Source organism: Theropithecus gelada, chromosome 4 (assembly GCF_003255815.1).
Source record: "Theropithecus gelada isolate Dixy chromosome 4, Tgel_1.0, whole genome shotgun sequence".
Classification (NCBI taxonomy): Eukaryota; Metazoa; Chordata; class Mammalia; order Primates; family Cercopithecidae; genus Theropithecus; species Theropithecus gelada.
Window position 1 is genome coordinate 11,025,178 of NC_037671.1, and position 25,333 is coordinate 11,050,510.

The 25,333-nt window shown below is 39.8% G+C and overlaps 1 protein-coding gene across 2 annotated transcripts; it reads right to left on the reverse strand.

Annotated features, from left to right (window-relative positions):
• Positions 1-24,531, reverse strand: EEF1E1 (eukaryotic translation elongation factor 1 epsilon 1). 2 transcript variants are annotated; one of them, XM_025383886.1, is made up of 4 exons: positions 24,369-24,508; positions 19,082-19,282; positions 12,049-12,144; positions 1-387 (listed from the first exon to the last, which is right to left on the reverse strand). In XM_025383886.1, exons 1-4 carry the CDS (start codon positions 24,453-24,455, stop codon positions 313-315), a joined length of 459 nt encoding a protein of 152 aa, XP_025239671.1. In that variant the 5' UTR covers positions 24,456-24,508; the 3' UTR covers positions 1-312. The 2 variants fall into 2 exon arrangements, with proteins under 2 accessions (XP_025239671.1, XP_025239670.1); XM_025383885.1 differs by lacking the exon at positions 1-387 and adding an exon at positions 1,328-1,771 and having other exon boundaries at positions 24,369-24,531.
• Positions 24,532-25,333: the final 802 nt, after the last annotated feature.

A 25,333-nucleotide genomic window follows, 5' to 3' on the forward strand; every position in this document is an offset into this window, starting at 1 on the left:
CAGAACACACACAACATTTATTAAGTCTGAAGTCTTATATGGGCATGGTTTGTGGCACCCCAAAAATAATAACAATAGTAAAAAAGGTCACGGGACACAGATCACTGTAACAGATACAGTAATGAAAAAAATTCAAAATAATGTGAGAATTACCAAAATGTGACACAGAGACATGAAGCAAGCACAAGCTGATGGAAAAATGGTGCCAACAGACTCGCTCAAAGCAGGGTTGCCACAAACCTTCAATGTGTTGAAGATGCAGTGAAATGAGGTGTGCCGTGTTCACACACCTGGCCTGTTAAGCCTCCTGACTCAGTAACTTGAGAGGCAAAAATGGGGGCCTGTTACAATCCTCATTTTGTTATAAACAACAAAATCATGATTTGCCTGGAGAAGAGAAAGGAAACTAACCTTACTGATGGCCAAGAGCTACGTATTAGGCTTTTTTCTTCATGTTGTCTACATTAATCCTCCTAATTTAGCATTATCTTTTTATTTTTGGAGATTAAGAAAACATGATTAACTGCTTTGTTTACAGTCATACAGCTACTAAGTGATAAAAACAGGACTCAACCTGAGTGCTGTATATTTCCCAAGTATCTGCTCTTTCTGCTAGAACTTTGACGGGTCCACTGGTCAGACTCAGCATCAACATGAAAACATTAAGTAGCATTAAACGGGAAAGCCCCCGAAGACCCCATTTTTCTCATTATTCGTAAAGATAAGGTCTTTAGCGCTACAATAACTATTATTTATTCAACCAGCAAGAGTTATAAAATATACAGATCTTTTAATGAAGGGCCTCCGCTCTTCACACAGCACTTTAACAGCAGTTCTTTCCATGAGAGTTGGCTTTCAGTTTGGAAAAAATCTAGTAATTAAAAATCCAAAATTAGTGGGACAGTAAGACTTTGCCATCTCCGTTTTTATATTTATCTTCCTCCTTACAGGAGGAAGAATTTCCCATCTCTTTTTGACCACTGCATATTACAATAAGCCTAACAACAAAAAAGAATCATTACCTCAAGAGGACCTGGAAGAACGTATCTTCCTCCAGTTTCCCGGAGGGCAGTTCGGTAGTTAGTTTCACCCCAATGAACACTGACTACAGAAAGAAAGGAACAACCAAGAAATATTTTTTCAACCACATTTACTAGCTCACATAAATATTTAAAACAAATCCATCTGTCTTCCCTGTTTCCTTGGCACAATTTATCACAGTTCTTAACAAACTACCATAAATATCCATAAGGGGAAAATGAATTTTAGCATATGAAAGAGAGATTAATAAATAGCCAAATATGTCAACCATTGAAAGGACCACCAATTTTTTTAAGATTAAGCCCCTGATTTGCAACTTTTATTGAAATAAATGTCATCTATTAAAAACAAGGTTAATTGATAACTTGATCTCAACTTGTTTAAGAGCAATTGAATTTTGACATAAAAATTGCAAAACTTCAACTAAAGAACAAATAAAACATTCAGACACAAGTTTACACTTCAAAAATTCTATCAACTTCAACAAATAATGACTGACTGTATATTAATTTACATTAGTCCTGTGGCCCAGAGTACATTTTCCATTTAAAACATTTTTAATACATCTTCTGTATGGCATGGACAGCTTCTAGTGGGAATTAGTATAGAGTCTGTTCTTGATGAAGACAACACTAGACAGATGTTGCCTGATGCCTGGATAATGCTGAATGTGACAAAACCAGCGAGACACATTAAGGTATTTCTCCTTTTCTTGAACTGTCAGGTCAACCTAAGTAGAGATTAAAAACATACACACACAACACAGATGTTACATAAGCACAACTATTAATACCACTTAAGTAGGAGATAGAAGTTGAAAAACAACAACATCAATCCCCCAAGAGTTCTCAAAAGCCAACATATTCAGATAGGAGTAAAAGTTTCAGCCCAATGAACACTGACTTGTAAAAGTTCTTCATGTTCAATGCTATGTTCAGTTCAAAACCAGATGTGCTTCCTGGGAAATATCAAGTTTTCAACAAATGCAAAATTTACATTAACTGAGGATTTGGAGGTCAAAGAATTTGTTTTTTACTTCATTGAAAAGGAAGATAGATTAAGATACAGTTCTTTCTCTACTATTTTTTAGTAACCTAAAAAACCGAAATGATCCATTTCAAGTGAATATTGCTTAATATAAAGGGGGGCTATTGCTAGTGGCATGTGACTCAGATGAAGGAGGCTGAGTAAATGCATGAGAACAGACTTTCGTAATTCTGTTTGCAATAAAGCTGAACTCAGTCTTTTAGTGAATGTAGCAGTTCACCCAATTTGCTATCAAGCTACAAGAATGCTCAGAGATTTGGTTAGAGGGAGATGTGATACAAACTGCAGGTGCTTATCATTTCACTGGGCTCAAATTCCGAAGTAGGTGACTCAAAGACTTTTCTCTAAGATAAATTTTGGAATTATTGAGAGTTATCAGGTAAAGAGAAAACCAGCAGGGCAGTAACTTGCAGCCATGCCCCATGAATGGGTAGTGTAGTTCCTTCTCCTAAGTCACATTTACTAAACAGATAGTGCAAGTCTCTATAACACTGACAGGAGTGTCTGCAGAAAGAAAGAACTCAGTCACCCCGCAAGCGGTACAAACCCACCAGCTGCCTGCTTGTTGGGAGACATTTTTAGTGAGATGGCTGTCCTTTGCTTTTCAGAATTTAGCACATACTTGTTCTACAGGCAAGCATTCTGCTAAGTTACCAGATCACCAAAGGTGAAGGACAAATCACTCCACATGCAATCATTATTACAGAATACAAAAGGATATTAACAATACAATTAAAAAGTAGGCAGTATTTTCTCATTAAATGTTCATTTGGAATCATATTTGTTGGCTCAGTTTACGTAAGTTGTTAGCAGGGAGAATCTTCACTGCTTCTGTTTCATAAAAATGTAAGTTCCGGGTTTTAGTGATACTTACTGAAATCCCACACACAAGCTGCTCTAGCACATCATAAAAACATATTCATCTGTTTAAGGTGTGTAGGTTGTGTCTACTTAGAAAGATGTTACTATAACTGTCTCATCTATAACAGTCAGTCCATGGCACAGAGATAAAGAACACATCAGTCAAGAAAACTGGCCAAGAATGTCTTTTTTAATGTAAAAGTTTAATGTTTATTAAGAAAATTCATGGTTTCACATGTAAAGAATTACATTAGGCTAACTGGTAGATTCAAACTGAAAGGAGCATCTCCGTGTCAGGTGTGTTTTCATAGGCAGCACTTAATCTTGTGGACTAAACTGAGCATCAGTCTGTATTTCAGAAATATTTTGAAAAATATTTTGTAAAAGAGCATTTTGTTCTCTTTCTAAATCTTTACTATATGTAAACTTCACCAAGGACTTCAAAAGAAAATGTACGATTTATTAAAAGCTCAACCAGTAATAAACACACCTGCAAATCTAACAAGAAATGGAAGCTTTCTTACGAAAAATGAATGAATGAATGAATAAAATTCAAAATCAACTTCGACAAATTTCTTTGCTGATAGTTAAAGCAAACAGATGTAATAATAAGTTTTACTCCAACCTGATTTCATGTTAGCTGCTGAAATATATGATGATTCAAATCTGACCTCTTTCTTACCATTTTAGTCCTTTCATAGCTCTTTCATTTCAGGTAATTCTCCACTCAGCTATTTGGTAAAGCACTTCCAAACAACAGGGTACTAATGCTTGTTTATATTCAAGTTGTTCACACAGATTTTAAACTAGGTAAAAAGGGCAATGTTATCTGTGATATTTGTATTTCAGAACAGCATTTGCTGTCACAGAGGACTAGTATATGTTGCTCACAGGCCTATTATTTAAAACAATAATAACACACAGAACACAGCAAAACAAATATTCTCCAACTTAAACATTTTACATTTGGAGTCTCCAGTGTCAGGATTATCAACAGACCCACAGTACAAAATAGTTTTTATTCCAAGAGCTCCTAAAGCTTCTAATGATTCCTAATTTATTCCAATGATTTTTTTTTTTTTTTTTTTTTTTTGAGACGGAGTCTTACTCTGTTGCCCAGGCTGGAGTGCAATGGCGCGATCTGGGCTCACTGCAACCTCTACTTCCTGGGTTCAAGTGATTCTCTTGCCTCAGCCTCCTGAGTAGCTGGGACTACAGGCACATACCACCACGCCCGGCTAATTTTTTGTATTTTTAGTAGAGACGTGGTTTCACCATGTTGGCCAGGCTGGTCTTGAACTCCTGGCCTCAAGTGATCCACCAGCCTTGGTCTCCCAAAGTGCCTGGGTTACAGGCGTGAGCCACCGTGCCCAGCCCCCTATTCCAATACTTTTTAGCTAGATGATCCATTTTACAATAATTTTAGATGATCTATTTTAGAGACTACATTTATTCATTTTCCCTCAGGAAACTTTTGCCAGAAACTCACAGAGTTTTTCAAAAAGGATGAGGTTATGGTTACCAGTTTCACCTCTTTTTACAGTTTAAACTTTGGAACTTGTCCCTTTGAGTCTGAGATAATTATGAATGACCTTGACTTCTTAACTCTGCTACTTTTTTGGAAGACATTCCCTATATAAACTTCCTGTAAACAAAGAAATGAACAGATTTCTCCCCTCACCAAATTTACAGATTTTAAAAACATTTCTGATGGGATCCCCTGGACTACTTCACTTACAACACTGGTTTTCCACCATCCCTTTCTAGCTAAAGTTCTTTTTCCTTTCTTACAACAGGAAACAATGCAATTGTTCTAGTTACCATTTCCTGCTTCATGTCGGTCTGCATGCCAGTGTGTCTATAGTGGTGCTTGACTCTTTCTGCCTAATAATTCCTTTTAATTTATATTGGCACTCTATCACGACTTTGAACTTTAAAGCCAAGCAGATAATATTCTGAATCACTAATTTTCCATGAAGTCATGTGAGAAACACTTTAAGTGACCCATTCCAGATCAGGGTGACACGCTGCTTTGTTACCTTTCCAACTGGCACCACGCTGCCGCCTTTGGGACATTCTTTAGGGCCAGGGCTCCTGGACTATTTTGCAGTTATTTCTGTTATTTTTCCTTTCTTATAAAAGAACCACATGCCTCCAATGGTGCTCCAAACTTCAGAACAAAAGTATTTCAGTTGATAACAATCTTACAGTCAAGAAGCACATAATATTACAAAGGATTTTAATAATCTTGAGTAACAGTCTGTTCACAGGGATGACTATCTACTAGTGAAATCACTTTAAGAAAGCAGTGAGTCACTGGTGTTATAATAAACAGCCACACTAACAGGCAGTATAACAAAGGAAAGGCAACATAATATTCCTCAAATGGAGTTAAGATAGACCAGATCTCAGAATAACTCAGCCATGACTAAAACTGGGCTCACAATGAAACAAAATACAGTGGGATTATCTGATGACTCGAAGGTTCCTTGACTGCTGTTTTGTACACTGTGCTGATTACATATTCCGTACTGAATAACATGAACAAACAAATGAAGGAATGCATGAGGCCAAAAATAAGTAATACTGCCAAAGCAAACAAAGCACAAAGACCTGGTAAATATCAGCAGGTGGTCAACCTGCACCTCACACCTACCCTACCTTAATTTAACACCTAGAAATCATTTATTCCACATTTGTATGTATTTGTACCCAACTTAACAGGAATGCCATTTAACACTGCAGTGCGATTCTGCCATTGTGTAGGTTTTAGTCTGTGAGGCCTGTTCCTTGAGAAGGTGTTTATTTCTCTGATTACTTTGCCTGCACTTGGACTAGAGTGGGAGAGATACTTTGACTCATGACAGGAACCCAAAAGGATGCTCAACAGTGATTTACATATTAATCTACTCAATTTCACTTTGAAAAAGATAAGGATATCTTTAATCATAACATCCTAGTCACTATATATGAAGAGGACATACATTCCAAAATAGAAAATGTTAACACATAGAGAGTGCTAAATATTGTTAAAGTAACCCTAACTTTAACATGCAGTACTGAATGAAACACTTCTAACCTGCCTAAAAACCAAGTGCCCTCCAGTGCACTTAGACTCGTAATTAAATAACTTTGCAGATAGTGCTATGAATATTTTGCACTATAGGATTATGACCTTGTTCATTCTGCTGGCAAAGGAATTCCAAACAAGTTCCCTCCTTTTCAGAGTATTTCCTTTCCTTACTGCAAAACCTGCATAAACTAGAGGAAAGGAAAATTTAATTACACACTTGGATTATGAGTTGCACTTCAGTATCATCTTTTTTTTTTTTTTGAGACGGAGTCTTGCTCTGTCGCCCAGGCTGGAGGGCAGTGGCGCATTCTCAGCTCACTGCAAGCTCCGACTCCCGGGTTCACGCCATTCTTCTGCCTCAGCCTCCTGAGTAGCTGGGACTACAGGCGCCTGCCACTGTGCCCAGCTAATTTTTTGTATTTTTTAGTAGAGACGGGGTTTCACCGCGTTAGCCAGGATGGTCTCGATCTCCTGACCTCATGATCCGCCCGCCTCGGTCTCCCACAGTGCTGGGATTACAAAAATACTCTCCTTCTTAATGACAGCCCGATGCCACAGCAAGCCAGATCTTGTGGGTCTGACGAGACATTCACTAGCCTGCTGGCTGTCATCACACAGGATGACTGATGACATTTTTCCTAATATAAAGCTTAAAAAGTTAAATGTCAAAACATATGTCACATTTAAATATATATATTTTTAAAAAGTCAACAAGTTTGTTATTGTGGTTTTCAGATAGAAATTGTTCTTGGAGCCCTGTTGGGTAGCCATGCTCACAGCAGCACAGTCTTACTAAAATCAAGTACAGACTCCCCCAAGTTCAAAGACTGTATATAGGCTGAGACATGCTTAGATACCTTAGCAGCAAATCCTCTTTACCTTGGAGGCTTTTTCATTTTGAAATGAGGTAAGTTGTGCCTCATCATCATTTTAAATTCCAAAAGCTACTAAAATATATTGAATCTAGAATGGAATAAAAAGAAGCTGCTAATCAATGTATTTCAACTCCAATAAACTTTCTCTACATTTAACTAACATCACTTAAATTATATTACACTTTCACTACAAAGATAAAAAATCTGAAATAGGAACTATAAATGGGTACCAGTTGTTAAATATTGTTTTATTTATTTTTTTAAGACAGGGTCTCTCTGTTGCCCAGGCTGGAATGCAGTGGTGCAATCATGACTCACTGTGGCCTCGACCTCCCTGGGCTCAGATGATCCTCCTACCTCATTCCCCCAAGTAGCTGGGACTACAGGCGCAGAGCTACCATGCCTGGTTAATTTTTTTCTTTTTTTTTTTTTTAATAGAGACGGGTTTTGCCCTGTTGCCCAGGCTGGTCATGAACTCCTGGACTCAAGCAATCTACCTGCCTCAGCCTCCCAAAGTACTGGGATTACAAGCATGAGCCATCATGCCCAGACTTAATATTGCTAATCTCAGTAAGTATTTAGCTGTGCAAGGCACTGTGCTAAAAGCCAAGAGGGGATGAACAGAAATCAGACACATCCTCTCCCGTCCCTTATTTTGTGTAAATTGAATCATATTCTTTGTAAGTATGGGAAACATTCATTCTACTTCACTCCTGTTGTCCCAATGTAATTATTAACAGGCCTTCTTTCACAGTCAAGTGTTTTGGATGAGAAATCATGTGGTCACCCTATTTACAAAGAACATGTGTAATCAAACTTATCATAAGCTTTCCAAAACAATGAAAATTCCCTTAGATAGCCAAGGCCATCCAAATCTTCAGATATTTTTCTGACAATTTTATGATTCTATATTCTACTCATCTGCCTCGTTCATTAATAACATAATATTCTGACCAGAGATTAGCACTGGATTCCATTTTCTCTACTTCATTAATTGCTTTCATGTAAAACAGTCTAATTTCTTCAATAAGATTAATATGCCCCTGAAAATAGTTTTATACTTCTGTTGTCTCCCTCCCAAGTATAAAATAGTGGGCATACACAGTGGGCTTTCAATAAGTCATTTAAAACTCATAATAGTCTTACACTAAATGAAGGATCATTCTAAGCCATTACAATAATGTTGTAGAATTTAACATAATCACTGAGGGATCTTTGAGGAACAATTCACAATAAAGTCAAGTAAATTCAAACCTAGGGATTATAGCTTGAGTAGGGGACTAATAACTGTATTATGCATTATTACAGTATGTTTGTGGGGTGAGGGGAAACCAAAAGGAATCCACTTCTACGACTGTCATGAAGCCCAGGAGTTCTGGAGGGAACTACATTCCATTCTGAATTTTCTGGTTACAATCCCTGTCTTCTCTCTTCAACCTCAACTGAAAACCCAGACTCATGAGGCCTCAATCTGTGCCCTCTTATTCTTGGCAAATGGCAAAGCCAACTATGTAGGAGGCTTTTTCAGAGGAGAAAACGACTTTGTTTTTCCAAAAGACAAACCCTCCACTTTGCTTTATGAGGCAGATAGCAGCCCCAAACCATGGACAGGTTGGGGCCTGCGCAGGCCTCAATTATTACGGTATTTCATAGTTTATAACACAAAGAGCTTCCCCACACATTAAGACACTTCAGTCAGAAGACCTAGTTTGGCCCTTCCAAAAACTGAGCGCTGCGCCTTTAAACCTCAAGTTTCCTAAGCATTAGTTTCCTTCTCTGTAAAAGAGGCTAATAACACTGGTCCTATTTCCTTCTTAGTGATGAGGCACAATGAGAAAGTATATAGGAAACTCCTTGAAAAGCATAGAGAAATACGTTTAAAATTTTATTCAGTGTTTATGCAGGGGCGACTACATACACGTGCCAGGAATTACCTCACACAATGGTGTTACAAATATGTGCCGCTACACTCATTGAGTCAAGCAGCTTATAATTTAGAGAGAGAGATTTTCAAAGAATTACAGTAAGAGTGAAACAAGCTAGACCTAAGGTGTATATGAGGTACAAAAACACACACAGGAAGGAGCACCTCAATACGGTTTAGGGGCCTGAGAGGGATTCAGCCGAGGAATGAGCGGGAACCGAGAGATACTTGGAAAATGCAAATGAAGTGGGGAGGAAAGGAAGGGCTGGGACCAGGGAGCAAAAGAGAAGAGCAATGCAAGGACGCTGGGTAGAAAGAGCCCAGCATCCAACAGGCTCTGGGCACATGTTGTGGCTGAGAGAATGACAGGAAGGATAGCAAGGGAGGTAGGAGTCAGACGAGTTGAGACAGAATTTCACTCTTGTCGCCCAAGCTGGAGTGCAGTGCTGCGATCTCTGCTCACTGCAACCTCTGCCTCCTGGATTCAAGTGATTCTCCTGCCTCAGCCTCTGGAGTAGCTGGGATTTCAGGCACATGCCACCATGCCTGGCTGATTTTTGTAGTTTTAGTAGAGACGGGGTTTCACCATGTTGACCAGGGTGGTCTCGAACTCCTGACCTCAGGTGATCCACTTGCCTTGGCCTCCCAAAGTGCTGGGATGACAGACGTGAGCCACCACGCCCGGCTAATTTTTGTGTTTTCAGTAGAGATGGGGTTTCGCCATGTTGGCCAGGCTGGTTTCAAACTCCTGACCTCGGGTGATCCACCCGCCTTGGCCTCCCAAAGTAGCTGGGGTGAGCTACTGCGCCCAGCCGAGTTAATTATTTTGAGAAAGAAAAAGACGCGGTCATGAGAAAGACTGCTCCAGGGGTCACCAATCTCATGTCTTACAGTCCATCCTCTTTAGATGAACAAAAGATTCTAAATACTGGAACCTGGGCAATGTCATCGGGATCAGAGGAAAAGACACATGTGAGAGGCATTCAGGAGCTGGACATCAGGATCTGACTGACTGGATGCATGAGGCGCACAATGCACAAAAATGCATGAGTTTGTTTTTTTCCACGGGGGAAGATGGGTGTTGGGGTGATGGGGAGTTGAGCCAAGCTTTCAGGCAGAGAGATGGGTGTAAGAAAGCACACACTCTGGGGCCAAAGTGTCTGGTTTCTGGACCTTGTTCCACCACTTACTTAGGCAATCTCAAAACATTTGACCTCTCTATGCCTCAGTTATCTCATCTGTAAAATGGGGCTGATAATATTAGTGCCTACCCTATATGGCTGTTATTAGGACTAAATGAGTCAACATTTATACAGCATGAAGAACAGTGCCAAGAACATACTGAATATTATGTCATTGTTCACGAACAAATTTAAAATAAAGAGACTGACCATGTAGGTAGTGGGCAAGACTGAAATAAAAAGAAAGGAAATACAATCTGGAGCAAAGATCCAGAAAGGGGGCAGGAGGTGGAGAGGAGATTGAGGTAAGAGTCAGATGAATGGTGATATGGTTTGGCTGTGTACCCACCCAAATCTCATTTTGAAATGTAACTTCCACATGTCACAGGAGGAACCTGGTGGGAGGTAACTGTGTCATGGGGCAGGTCTTCCCTGTGCTGTTCTTGTGATAGTAAATCTCATGAGATCTGATGGTTTTATAAGTGGGAGTTCCCCTGCACCAGCCCTGTCTGCCTGCTGCCATCCATTTAAGACATGACTTGCTCTTCCTTGTCTTCTGTCATGATTGTCAGGCTTCCCCAGCCATGTGGAACTGTAAGTCCATTAAACCCTTTTTTCTGTTTATATTACCCAGTCTCAGGTATGTCTTTATCAGCAGCATGAAAATGGACTAATACAAATGGATTGGTCTAGGAAAAAGGCAAGGCTGAGACCAGGAAAAGGAGACAAGATAGACAAGGATGCACAATCAGGCAGGCTGGAAAATGAAGGGATTCAGATGAACAGCCTCCATTTTTCTAGTCGAATGATGGAGGAAGGGTTGGTGATAAGGACTAAAGATAAAGAAGGAAGAAGGAAGGGGCTTAAGGAAAGAAGTAAAGGTTTGGAAGTATCCCTGGGAGAAAAAAAAAAAAAAAGGAGCTGATCCAGTATGAGAGCCCGGCTGCAATTGGATAGTAAACATTTTTAGTGGCAGTAATCTACAGTGTTGTAATTTCTCCAGTAGAGCTCAGCTTGGATCTTGGATGTAAGAATGAAGACATTTATTTGGACTGGCCAAGAGCCAGGAACCTACAGGGAAAAGGTGGTGACTGTAGGGTAAAGCAAAGGAGCTGAAGATATTAAGAGGATGTAGCTGAAGTTACACAAAAGGGGGTCTAGGTTGGGTGGGGAAGAAAGTATACAGATTTGGAAAAGAGGAGTCAAATTACATCAGATAGAAATTAGACACTAAGAGATTAAAAGAGCTAAGATAAGCCGTGTATTAGTCAGGGTTCTCTAGAGGGACAGAATTAATGGAATACATAAATACATAAACAAAGGAGTTTATTAAGTATTAACTCACACAATCACAAGGTCCCACAATAGGCCATCTTCAGGCTGAGGAGCAAGGAGAGCCAGTCTGAGTTCCAAAACTGAAGAACTTGGGAGTCTGATGTTTGAGGGCAGAAAGCGTCCAGCATGGGAGAAAGGTGTAAGCTGGAAGGCTAAAGCAGTCTAACCTTTTCATGTGTTTCTGCCTGCTTTATGTCCGCTGGAAGCTGATTAGATGGTGCCCATCCAGATTCAGGTTGGGTCTGTCTGCCTTCCCCAGCCCACTGACTCAAGTGTTAATCTCCTTTGGCAACAGCCTCACAGACACACCCAGGATTAATACTTTGCATCTTCAATACAATCAAGTTGACACTCAGTATTAACCATCACAAGTGGTTACACAGAAGATGGGGGTACTGAAGTTAAGATCTAGAGGTAGAATGGTAGGCATATGGGGTCCAGGGGATGACGACAAAACCTAAAGCATGGCTGGAGAAGTCACTGCTGAAGAAGAGCAGAAGCATAGGAAGAAAATCAAGGTCAAAGAAAAGGAAGCAACTGTGTTAACTGGATATGTGAAAGGAGTTTTTACATAGGCACCTTGTATACGGTAATTCCTTTCATTTTTATTTGATAAGCTGAAAATGCAAATCTGATTTAAATTCAAGATAAAGTTTTAAAAATCATTCTGAACACTACAGAAAAAAAGCTAGTAACTATTCAAATACTCACTATAAAGCGATGAAGTCCATAGTACAATAGGATATCTGCTAAGGTAAAGTTATACCCTGTAAGGTAGACTTTATCTTCAAGATATGAATTAAGATCCTAGAAAAAAAAAAACAAATAAATATTAATGTAAAAAACAGTAATAATAAAGTTAATTACCATATAACAACTTAAAAGATTTAGGCTACTAGAAAACAAAATATCGCCATTTAATAAATTTACTCTTTGACATTAATATTCATTCAAAATCACAAATCACACGCCAGTCACCTTATTTTAAAAAAATAGGCTAAACATTACTAGTCTTAAAGAAACAAGAAAACATTAGAAAATGATATTCAAAATGCCATCTATGATCATTTTAAAGTCTAGCTTTTTGTTTTTAGAAATATTTTGTTACTCATGCTCATTAGTTACACTTATTTTTTCCATTACAATATAAAAAATTCCCCAACAATTTCAATCTCTTTAGAGAATTCTAAGAAACTCTACATCCATGAAACAATAATTCACCCATTTCCCCTTGCCTCTAGGTCCTGGCAACCACCATTCTACCTTGTTTCTATGAATGTGACTACTTTAGATACCTCATATAACAGCAATCACAAAATATATGTACTTTTGTAACTGGCTTGTTTCACTGAATATAAAGTTCCTCCATGTAGCATGCAGCACATGTCAGAATTTCCTTCCTTTTTAGGGCTGTATAATATTCCACTGTGTGTATAGACCACATTTTATTGATTCCTGTATCAATAGACATGGTTGTTTCCACGTTGGCTATTGTAATGCTGCTGTGAACAGGAGTGTACAAACATATCTTCAAAACCATGCTTTTAATTATTTTGGGTATATACCTACAAGTACAATTGCTGGACCATATTGTAATTCTATTAATGTCTTGAGGAAGTGCTATTCTGCTTTTCATAGCAGTTGTACATTTTACATTCCCACCAACAATGCACAAGGGTTACCATTTCTTCATATCCTCACCAACACATGTTACTCTGCGGGATTTTTTTTGGTAGTAGCCATCCTAATGGGTGTGAGATGATATCCCATTGTAAACGTGATCTACATTTTCCTAATGATTAGTGATTCCAGCATCTTTTCATATGCTTGCTGGCCACTGATATATCTTCTTTGGCTAAATGTATACTAAAGTCCTTTGCCACTTTTGAAATCAGGATATTGGGTTTTTTTGTTGCTGAGCTGTAGGAGTTCTTTACATATGCTGAGTATTAACGCCTTATCACACATATGATTTACAAATATTTTCTCCTACTCTGTGGGTTGCCTTTTCACTCTGTTGTCTCCTTTGATTATGTCCAGAAATGTTTAATTTTGACATAGTCCAATTTATCTATTTTTACTTTTGTTAGAGGTATTGTCTGGCAGACCAGCATGAATACGTCAATTTCCTGAGATGGAAACTGTTGGCTTCTCTTAAAATTAACACTTAAATTTAGCAGAACAGGAATTTACATTGAATTACAGTCAATTAAGTGAAACAACAGATTCATAAAACATTCAGAGGAAGATTTTGTAAATAAGTTATATGAACTATTATTAGATATTCTTTGAGGCTCCTCTAAAGACTAGATATAAAACACTGTCCAGTGATCAACAGCATTTATTCTAGAAGAATTCCTTAAACTATAGAGAGGGCATTTTGTTCCGATTCTCAAATCACATCTGTCTTAGTCCACTTGGGCAACTGTAATAGAATATATAGACTGGGTGGCTTGTAAACAAGAGAGATTTATTCCTCACAGTTCTGGAGGTGGAAGTCTAAAATGAAGGTGATGGCAGATGCAGTGTCTGGTAAGGGCTTGCTTCCTGGTTCACAGGCAGCCGTCTTTTCACTTGGTGGAAGGGGTGAGGTCTCTCCCAGGCCTTTTTTTAGGGCAATAATTCCATTCATGAACGCTCTGCCTCCAGGACCTAATCACCCCCAAAGACCCCACCTCCTAACTCCATCACTTTGGGGGTTAGAATTTTAACATATAAGTTTGGGGAGGGGGAGTCAAACATTCAGACCATAGCAACATCCCAAAGTGTCTGGGATATAGTGGTTCAGCAGTCAATAAAAAATGTTTGCAGAATTTAATTTAATCTCTTTGAATTTGCAAACAAAGTGAACATGATACATGCTCAACATGAAGAGAACGCGGAGGAAGACCTTTATGATAATCCACTTCCACTTAATAAAGAGTAAACACATTTTCTCTTATGATTTTCATTTAAAGACAGTCATTTTCAAAACAGTATATGAATATGGGACCCTAAAGGTGGTACAGATGAGAACATAAAGGAATATAGACACAAATGAGACAGGCATAGAAGAATCAAAATAAAATTTCGGTGGAAAGGGTAGAATGCATTGGTATATTAGGGACCACCACTTAAATTTTACGGTAATCTGTTGAATGGATATGATTTCTCTCCAAATATCTTCAGAGAAATCAACTTTGAGAAAGTATAAGAAATTAAACATCTTAATTAAATTTCAAATAAAATAAATACATCTTCATTTAATTTCAAGAAGAAAGACCTGAAACAATAACAGTTTTGTATATTTTCTCCAAAAACAGAATCTATATGCATATTTTAGAGATAAAGACCCCCCCGCCTTTTTTTTTTTTGAGACGGAGTCTCACTCTGTTGCCCAGACTAGAGTGCAGTGGCACGATCTTGGCTCACCACAACCTCTGCCTCCAGGGTTCAAGCAATTCTCCTGCCTCAGCCTCCTAAGTAGCTGGGACCACAGGCACACAACATGCCCGGCTAATTTTTTGTATTTTTAGTAGAGATGGGGGTTTCACTATGTTGGCCAGGCTGGTCTTGAACTGACCTCGTGATCAGCACGCCTCAGCCTCCCAAAGTGCTGGGATTACAGGCGTGAGCCACCGCGCCCGGCCAAGACTCTTAAAAATGTAGTTTTTATAAACGATGACTAGGTAATATTTTCTGGGTTCATGATATAACTAAAATTTTTCCTACCAAAAGACAGAGTTTCACACATTCAAAATATTCACAGGTGAGAACTAATTATGTCTGACGTTTGTGTCTTTTTTTTTTTTTAACAATTCTTTCTGATGCTATTGTCAAACTTTTTAAATACTTCCCCTACAATTCCACCTGATTTTTATTTTTCCTTCCGTCTATCAAACTTTCTAATAATACAAAAAAGTTGAAAAAGCAGTAAAATAAACAACTATATATACCCTCCATCTAGATTCAACACGTTAGTGTTTTGTACTGCCTGCTTTTTGAAATTATATACTACCTTATTTATGAGGCATTTAAACTTAGCATTGTGGTTTTAGCACTGAAATGGAACTTTGACAAATAAGAATTAAACCCTTTCATAATATCCTAAAAGCAAGAGTTCTAAAAATAAATAATAAAAACCTATACAGCCCGGCATAAACACAGGCAAAGAACACATGTAAATTTTTAAAAATAATAAAATAGCTAATAAGCAGTATGAAAATGACACATTATTAATTGTATTCAAAAAAAATAAGCAAATAATTTTTTTTGTTTGTTTGTTTGAGACAGAGCCTTGCTCTGTTGCCCAGGCTGGGGTACAGTGGGGTGACCTTGGCTCACTGCAACCTCCACCTCCCAGGTTCAAGTGATTCTCCTGCCTCAGCCTCCTGAGTAGCTGGGACTATAGGTGTGCACCATCACACCCAGCTAATTTTTCTGTTTTTAGTAGAGATAGGGTTCCACCATGTTGGCCAGGCTGGTCTCGAACTCCTAACCTCAAGTGATCTGCCCGCCTCGGCCTCCCAAAGTGCTGGGATTTCAGACGTGAGCCACTGCGCACAGCCTCAAACAAATAATTTTTAAATTTTCTTGTTTTGGTAATTAAATTGGGGTAGTGAAGGAGAAAGAGGTAATACCATGTTAGTTTTGGGGAAGAGGCCACTCTATTATGCTACGATACTATAATGATGTACTTTTCTAGAGGACAAATTAGCAACATAGCTTAAACATATATAGCTTTTAGGCTAGCATTTTATCTTGTAGGAATTTAGCCTAAGGAGGCTGGGCGCGGTGGCTCACTCCTGTAATCCCAACACTTCAGGAGGCCAAGACGGGCAAACCTCTTGAGGTTAGGAATTCAAGACCAGCCTGGTTAACATGGTGAAACCTCATCTCTACTAAAAATACAAAAAAATTAGCTGGGTGTGGTAGCATACACCTGTAATCCCAGCTACTTGGGAGGCTGAGGCAGAAGAATCACTTGAACCCGGAGGCAGAGGTTGCAGCCTGTGTGACAGAGTAAGACTCTGTTTCAAAAAAAAAAAAACAAAAAGGCTAAGGAAACAATGGGAATGTGCTCAAATATTTAGCTACAATCTAGTAACTACCAAGGGATACATAATTTAAATTGTGGTATAATTACAGTTAACCCTTGAACAATGCAGGTTGGAATTGCACAGGTCCACTTAAACACAAATTTTCTTCTGCCTCTGCCACCCAAGAGAACAAGACAAACCCTTGCTCTTCCTCCTCCTCCTCCTCAGCCTACTCGATGTGAAGTGAAGACTATGAGGATAAAGACCTATATGACAATCCACTTCCACTTAATGAATAGTAAACGTATTCTCTCCTCATGATTTTCTTAATAATATTCTTTTCTCTAGCTTACTTTAAGAATACAGTATATAACACACATAAAATACAAACTATGTATTAATTTGCTTTATGTTACAGGTAAGGCTTGCAGTTAATGGTAGGACATTAGCAATTGAGTTTTTGGGGAATCAAAATTATACATGGATTTTCAACTGCTCAGGGAGTCAGTGCCCTGCATTGTATATGATGCAACACTAACATGTTATTAAAAGGAGAATGTAAGTGAATACTTGTTGACGTAAAAAGGTGTTGACAAGACATTGTCAGTGAACAAAAAAACAGTTTACTGGCCAGGCGAGGTGGCTCACACCAGTAATTCCAGCACTTTGGGAGGCTGAGGTGGGAGGATCATTTGAGTTCAGGAGTTAAGACCAGCCTGGCCAACAGAGAAACCCTATCTCTACTAAACACACACAAAAAATAAGGCATGCATGGTGGTGCGCACCTGTAATCCCAGCGTACCTGTAATCCCATTTACTTGGGAGGCTGAGGCACATGAATCGCTTGAACCCAGGAGGAGGAGGCTGCAGTGGGCCAAGATTGCACCACTGCACTCCAGCCTGGGTGACAGAGTAAGATCCTGTCTCAAAAACAAAACAAAACAAAACAAAACAAAAAAAACCCAACAGGTTACCACGCCCAGTAGGTGTCTGTTTTGTTTTTTTTTTTAAATACATACACAAGTACATACACAAGGAAAAAAAAGCATAGAAAAAACACAGAAGGGGTTTAGTAAATATCTGATGGCCGAACATAAGCATTATTAATAGTTCTGTCTTGCTGGTGGGACTATGGATGTTTCAAATGTCTTCCATTTGCTTATTTTTACTTCTTAAATTCTGTAACATTTACTGCTTTTAAAATAAGAACAACACTGTTTTAAAACAGCAAAACAAAACAAAACAACCCTTTTCTCATCCGTGCATGTGGCCAAAATCACATGCGCAATCCACTCTATACATAATCAGTCTCACCTTCCAGTCTGAGTTCTGTAAGGGCAGAAACTGTGTCTAATGCACCACCAGCCCTTAGAACTGCATCGTGGTGCATTGCAAGTGCTTATGTTGTAGGTGCAGATGAGCAGACTGCGGTCAAACAAGGAAGACAATGCAAACTGCCCAGCTCCACATACATTTCAAAAACAATGCAAATTGCCCAGCTCCACACACATTAAATAGAGGCTCCCAATTAAATATTTACATGTCTCAGAGACAACACTTTGGAAGTTACTTCTATTCTTCTAATACCACATCTATTAATGTAACTTTTGAACCTTAAAAACCCAATTCATTGAAATTCTGTTCCTATCTTTCAGAATCAAGTTCATTACTATCCTTTCCTTTGGAAAACTATAAAAGAAGGTTGTGTTCACTTTTTATTTGCCTGAAATCTCAAATTCACTTGGAGGGAGGATATGACTGCTTCCCCCTGGAAATACTGTCAATAGTAGGGGCACAAGAGAAGGGTCCCTGTGAATGACCACTACGGTATTAAAAATAAATGGTTGATCACGACAGACATACAGAGGGCCAAGTTCTGAAACTGAATTTCTACCAATTCTCTTGATGGCATCTATCAAGAACACAGTTTGAGCCATTTTGCCCAACGTGATAAAGGAAGACCTTTCTTGCGCAACTTTTATTGCCATGATAAAACAATCACAATAAAATTAAGAAACAGAAGGAATTTCTACAGCGATATGCTGTTGTCTGGATAATCTCTCAAGTTTCTCTCAAATTTAAAGCTTCAACAAAATCTTTTAAAATCTGCTTTCTTTTTATATAAATAAATTAACAAAAATAACTTTGGAATTTTTTTTATTCTTGGTAACTCTGAAGCTATATCCAGTAGATTATTTTATTATTTGATGCCTTTGAAAATAAAAATTTAAAGCAATGATTCTCAAAACAGGGAAAGGTGAGCTTTCTCAGATGAGAGTTTTTTCAAACTACAGCCCTAAAAGATTCTGATTCTCTCTTGCCTCTAAGAAAGTACTTTACCTCTTAGAGAATCGAGATTGTCGAGTGGAGCATCACATTAAAAAAACAAGAAAAGTCATATTATGATACTGTAATTACTATGACAAAGGTTCTGAAGGAAAAGCACAGGGTGCTGTGACTGCATATAGAAAAAAAAACCTGATCCAGCTGAGAGAGAAGTAGTCAAGAAAGTTTCCAAGGCAGCATACCTCAGCTGAGATCTGAGGGGGAGGGCGGGGCGGGGGGAGGACAGAGTCTGTTCCAGGCAGAGGGAATAACAGATGCAAACTACTGAGGCAGAAGGAAAGAGGTGAAGAAAGCCAACAGCTGCAGCTTTTTAATCTGAGGGGAAAGAAATTTCTGATTAACAGTTCATGCATTTCAGCCTATAAGAGAAGTCATGATACCTTCAGCAGTGTGTGGATATCATTTTTACTGGAGTGTCCATCTATCTGAGTGACCCTGTACTCTAACCATTGCTGAACGATTGCTTTTTCTTCTGCAGTACTCCCCAGCAAATATTCTTTGTTGGCTTGCTTGACGAGATGAGCTGCTATAGTAGTCAATCCTGTTAGACTTGGACCATTGTTTGTCTGAAGAACTGGAATCTTAAAAAGAAAAAAAAAAAGTTCACAGAATTTAAAAAACAAAGACCACATCATGATTACAACTTCTAAGTAACCACAAAATCCCTCAACTGTTTTTTGAAATAATCCCGGATTTTACTCTAAGATACTAAATTACATACAAATGAAAGTCTGGAAAATAGCAGTTAAATAATTTACAATGTGGTAACAGATGCTTGATGATGAAACTGCTATTAACATTGCAAAAATCAGTATAATATTACTACAATAATTTTAAGCTATGTACAATGAGAGAAAATGGAAACTCTAATTATACAGTATTAATTTCAATCAAGCTTACCTGCACCCTATTATATAGCAAAGTGATCATATTTAAATAAACCTGACTTCATGTTTCCCCTATTACAATAGCAACACAAGTTTGCTTGTGTATAAGAAATTGACAATTAATTTAAATTTTCTTGATACACAAATAAGCATAATGCATTATGAGAAATGTAAAAGAAAATGGAAAGTATTACCTAACGGGAAGACTGACCAAACACAAACAGTAACTATACAATCTCAATGACTTTAAGCAAATGAAAAAAGAACTATTTTTTTTTGGTAAGACTGCTGCTTTTTTCTGCAATAAAATAGCATCTTTTTTTGGGGGGGGGGACGGAATCTCACTCTGTCACCCAGGCTGGAGTGCAATGGCATGGTCTCAGCTCACTGCAACCTCTGCCTCCTGGTTCAAGCGATTCTCCCACCTCAGCCTCCTGAGTAGCTGGGACTACAGGCACGTGCCAACACACCCAGCAATTTTTTGTAATTTTAGTAGAGACGGGGTTTCACTATGTTGGCCAGGCTGGTCTCGAACTCCCGACCTCGTGATCCACCCACCTCGGCCTCCCAAAGTGCTGGGATTACAGGTGTGGGCCACCGCATACAGCCGAATTATATCTTGTTCTCTGTAATGATTTACACTTTGCAAGGCATTTTCATACACCTACATCAACAGCACTTGGTGAAGTCTCCAAGGAGATTAATACTCTACAGGATACAGATTCAAAGTCAGGAAGTAACTTCAAAGTAAAGGTGGTAAAAGTTCTTTCCACTTTCCATTCACTATTCATAGCTCCTTGACTTCTCACTTCTGCCTTCAACTCAAATGAAACCACAATCTCTAGGATCACCAATAAATTAAATGTACTGAAAGAAAACAATACGGAACCCTCTGAGGGGTGCCAGTAATGTTCTGTTCCTTGACTGGGTGGTTACCTGAGTGTGTTAACTTTGTGGTAACACCAAGATGTGTGTACTGAATGTATGGTATATTTGGGGGAAAAAAGAGAAATCAAATGACTCACAATGGCTGGGCAGGAGGGGACAGAACTAACTCTAAAGACAATTATTTGTAAAAATAAATTATCCACAACCCAACCATGCTCTAAAAAAATTCCCAGTTACCTTCTCATCTAAACATTACATCTTGTAAGATAAGGTAAGTAATCTCATCCTCATTTTACAGATAATAAAAACCAAGGTCGCTAGGTTTGCAATGGCAGAGCCAGTGTTTGAATAAAGTCCTATTGGCTCAAACGTCCATTTTCTTTCCTTTACATAGCCCTAAAGTACACAATTCTTATGCAGTTGCAATTATGAGACATATACTATTTTCACATTCATTTTAAGGTTCCATAGTCCTCAAAGTAATTACTTTTAATGGCTGCATTATGCAATAGCTGTGTACTGCATAATGATGTTCTGGTCAACGATATTCTGCATGGCATATCCAATGGCAGTCCCCTAAGATTACAGTCAAGTATTTTTACCGTACCTTTTCCATGTTTCAATATATTGAGATGCACAAATACTTACCATTGTGTTACAACTGCCTACATTATTCAGCACAGTAACACATGCAGTACGGGTTTGTAGCCTGAAGGAGCAATAGGCTACAGGCTATATCATATACCTACTGTTTGTGAAGTAGGATATACTATCTAGGTTTAAGAATACTCTAAGGCTGGGCGCGGTGGCTCACGCCTATAATCCCACCACTTTCCGGAGGCTGACGCGGGCGGATCACCTGAGGCCAGGAGTACGAGACCAGCCTGACCAACACAGAGAAACCCCGTCTCTACTAAAAATACAAAAACTAGCCAGGCGTGGTGGCGCATGCCTGTAATCCCAGCTACGCGGAAGGCTGAGGCAGGAGAATCGCTTGAACCCAGGAGGCGGAGGTTGCAGTGAGCCAAGATCGCGCCATTGCACTCCAGCCCAGGCAACAAGAGTGAAACTCCACCTCAACAAAACAAAACAAAACAAAACAAAAAACCCCCAGAACATTCTATAATGTTCACACAATGATGAAATTGCCTAACGATGCATTTCTTTAAACATATCCCTGTCCTTAAATAACACGTGCTGATGTACCATAATTTAGAGAATCACTCTCCTGGATAAGGATCTCTGAACTGCTTTCAGTTTTTAACTATGACTGGTAATGCTGCAGAGAATGCCTTATTGCTGGCTCACTGCTATCAGCTGTCTTCCCAAAAAATGGCTGAATCTTACCACATATGGCCAGCACTTTCCCCATACAAGCAAACAGAAATTTTCACTAGCTGCTCACTGCTAAAATGCTTTAATTAAAATAAAATTTAAAACTACACTCTGAACTCCAAAGTCTTCACAGTTGGGCCTCAAACTGTTGATTTGGGGTTTACCTTGCATTGCATCATTCCTCATACTGGTTTACTTACTGCCATAAACTTCCCAATCCTTCATCATTTATTGGTTTTACACATCTTTCAAAGCATAATCCCTTAAACGCCAGCTCTTCCATGAGTTTATAAATCCATTTTTAGAGTCAGAATTAACTTCCCTTTTCACACTCCTCAACAGTGTTTTCCTCCATGTGGAGTCCTAATTAGTGAAAAGAAGTCAGGTTGAGGGGACCAAGGGAAAGCAAAAAGAGAAGGCCGATAAGCTACAAGTCTGCCTTTCTTCATGGTCCAGGACACAGCCTTTCTGCACAAATAACTCAATAATCTTCCCGTGTCCAGCTATCACCGAACCTCTGGCTGATAGAAAACTCAAGTTAGCTCACTGCAACCTTAGTGTTATCAGTACTGCACAAATCCCTCTTCAGCACACAGCAGAAGTACTATTCCTGAAATCCCCGGCCAGCCTTTGTTTCCTTGCAGTTAGCTCCTCTCTTACTAACTTGCCCGTTGCACTCTCGAAACATATTTTCATACTTTCTCTAATAAATCTGCTTTTCTTTACCTACAGCTGTCCTGGTGAATTCTTGCCCTGGCACCACCAGCCCCAGAGAGTTGCTGCTCACCCGCGACAGTCCATAAAGTGCTTATTATGTTGTGCTTTAAATTATTTGCTGATGATTGTTTCTCATACTAGGTAATACTCATATCTTGGCAATGGTCCCTAAAAAATATAAACTACACCAGGCGCGGTGGCTCACGCCTGTAATCCCAGCACTTTAGGAGGCCAGGGCAGGTGGATCACCTGAGGTCAGGAGTTCAAGATCAGCCTGGACAACATGGTGCAACCCCATCTCTACTAAAAATACAAAAATTAGCCAATCGTGGTGGCGCACACCTGTAATCCCAGCTACTTGGGAGGCTGAAGCAGAAGAATCGCTTGAACCCGGGAGGCAGAAGTTGCAGTGATCTGAGATCATGCCATGGCACTCCAGCCTGGGCAACAGGCGAGACTTCGTCTCAAAAAAAAAAAAAAAAATCTATATATATGTATGTGTACATATATATGTATGTGTACATATATATGTGTGTGTACATATATATGTGTGTACATATATATGTGTGTGTACATATATATGTGTGTACATATATATGGCACTCTTTCCATTTAAATGGTTGCAATGTTTGTCCACTCGGTCATATATATTATATTTATATTATATATGTATTACGGAATATATACAGTAAACTAGCGAGTAGGGGCTTGAAGGGACAGAATCATCACTGGGGCAGAGGAAACACCAAAAGAAGGTCACTTTGGCTCCGATGCCTACTCTGCCACCAATCACAGGGCTGAACACTTAACCTCTCTAGGCTTCAGGTTAACTTAAATAAAAACTATACTACTACTTTCTAAACAAGATCTTCACATGGACCAAATGAAGAAGAGAAAAAATTAAAGACAAAAAACAAACATCATTTGGAAAAAGATCTCAAAGGAGCAAAAAAAAACATATCCAAAGTAGTCTTCCTACAACCAATTTCCTTCTCTAATACATTCCAATACATTCCCTCTACGACAAACAACTGTAAAACACAAACGTTTTAACAGTGCCTCACCAGGCAATCTCATACCTTGTGATGTAATCTCCTCCTCTAATACATTCCCTCTACGACAAACAACTGTAAAACACAAACGTTCTAACAGTGCCTCACCAGGCAATCTCATACCTTGTTATGTTTCCCTCATTCTCTGTGGGTCGCACACTTAAATTGATACCCCAAGGCTTTAGAAACGCCTTCCCCGAATCGCCTAGATTGGGCCAAGACTCCTTAGGTGTTCTCTTTGCCATTTATGGTGCAACGTGGCACTCCTTCAATTTAAATGGTTGCAGTGTTTGTCCAACCGGCCAAAAAGCAAGCTTCCTGAGGGGAGGAAGCGTGTTCCCCTAAATCAGCACTGAATTCCCCAGGCCCAGCACAGTGCTACCTGGTACCCTGTTAGCTATCACGGAATCGCTGAGTAATAACTGAATGAAAGGTGCGATTACGGTTAAAAAAAAAAAAAAGCCAGTTAATACTGAATACAAACGCGGGGCTTCCAGGTTGGTCTAAGAGCCCTGCAACTGGTTTCGTTTCTTCATAATGGGATGATTTCCCAGGAGGTGAAGTTCAGGCCGAGCCCGACCTGAGCTAGTTACCCCCTCCCTCCGGGAGGTAGGGCGGCAGCGGCCGAGGCCCAGAGGTGCCAGCCTGCTCGCGGCGCAGACACGTGGGGAGCTGGGTAGCAGCATCCTCACTCCGCCGGTATTGGGTGGCCGGCCCGGGTACTGCCAGGGCTCGGCAGGCCCCGCTCCCGTCCACCTCTTCCCCTCTGCGCCGCCTCTCCTTCTCACCTGTCGCTCGCCCTGAGCACTGTATTTGTTCCCCTTACTCAGTCCCAGGGACTTCTCCAGCAGCGACAACTCTGCGGCCGCCGCCATCTTCCGGCCGTAGCGCCGTAGCTCCTGGCAGAGGCGAGACCTGCAGAACAAGAACCTCCCGCATTGGTGGAAACGGAAGTCCCACTGCTGCAAACTTCAGCGGCGATTGGCTGAACGGAATGGGCGTGGAGAGCGCGGGCCAAAGCGCAGGAGGTGGGGCCAGTGGAAGGGGCGGGGCTGAGGGCGGGGTGTGAGACAGGTGGAGAAGTGATGGCAAATTTCCACTCGAAGTGTTGGGCAGTTAGTGGTAGAGCGGCCCCAGGGCCGGGCTTCGGTGGCTGCAGTAGACTGGATCTCTAAATAGCAATCTATTGACATGGCTGCCAGCGGTAACTCGTTTATTAACTCATTTGCTAGTCTAAGAGAATTTATATATGATGGGAACTGAAATTTACCTTAGTTTGGCTCAGAAATCTATACATTTGAACAATCAAATTGAATAGCAAAGAGTTCACAATCCATTAGGAGTTTCTTTTTTTTTTTTTTTTTTTTGAGACGGAGTCTTGCTGTGTCTCCCAGGCTGGAGTGCAGTGGCGTGATCTCGGCTCACTGCAAGCTCCGCCTCCCGGGTTCACGCCATTCTCCCGCCTCAGCCTCCCAAGTAGCTGAGACTACAGGCGCCCGCCACCACGCCCAGCTAGTTTTTTGTATTTTTAGTAGAGACGGGGTTTCACCATGTTAGCCAGGATAGTCTCGATCTCCTGACCTCGTGATCCACCCGCCTCGGCCTCCCAAAGTGCTGGGATTACAGGCTTGAGCCACCGCGCCCGGCCCCATTAGGAGTTTCTAACGTGTAGCATAATTCATGAGGATTTTAATTGTGTTATAGTGGTGAATTCGAAAAACTGGTTTTTCTACTGTTAATCTGCAGCTCAACA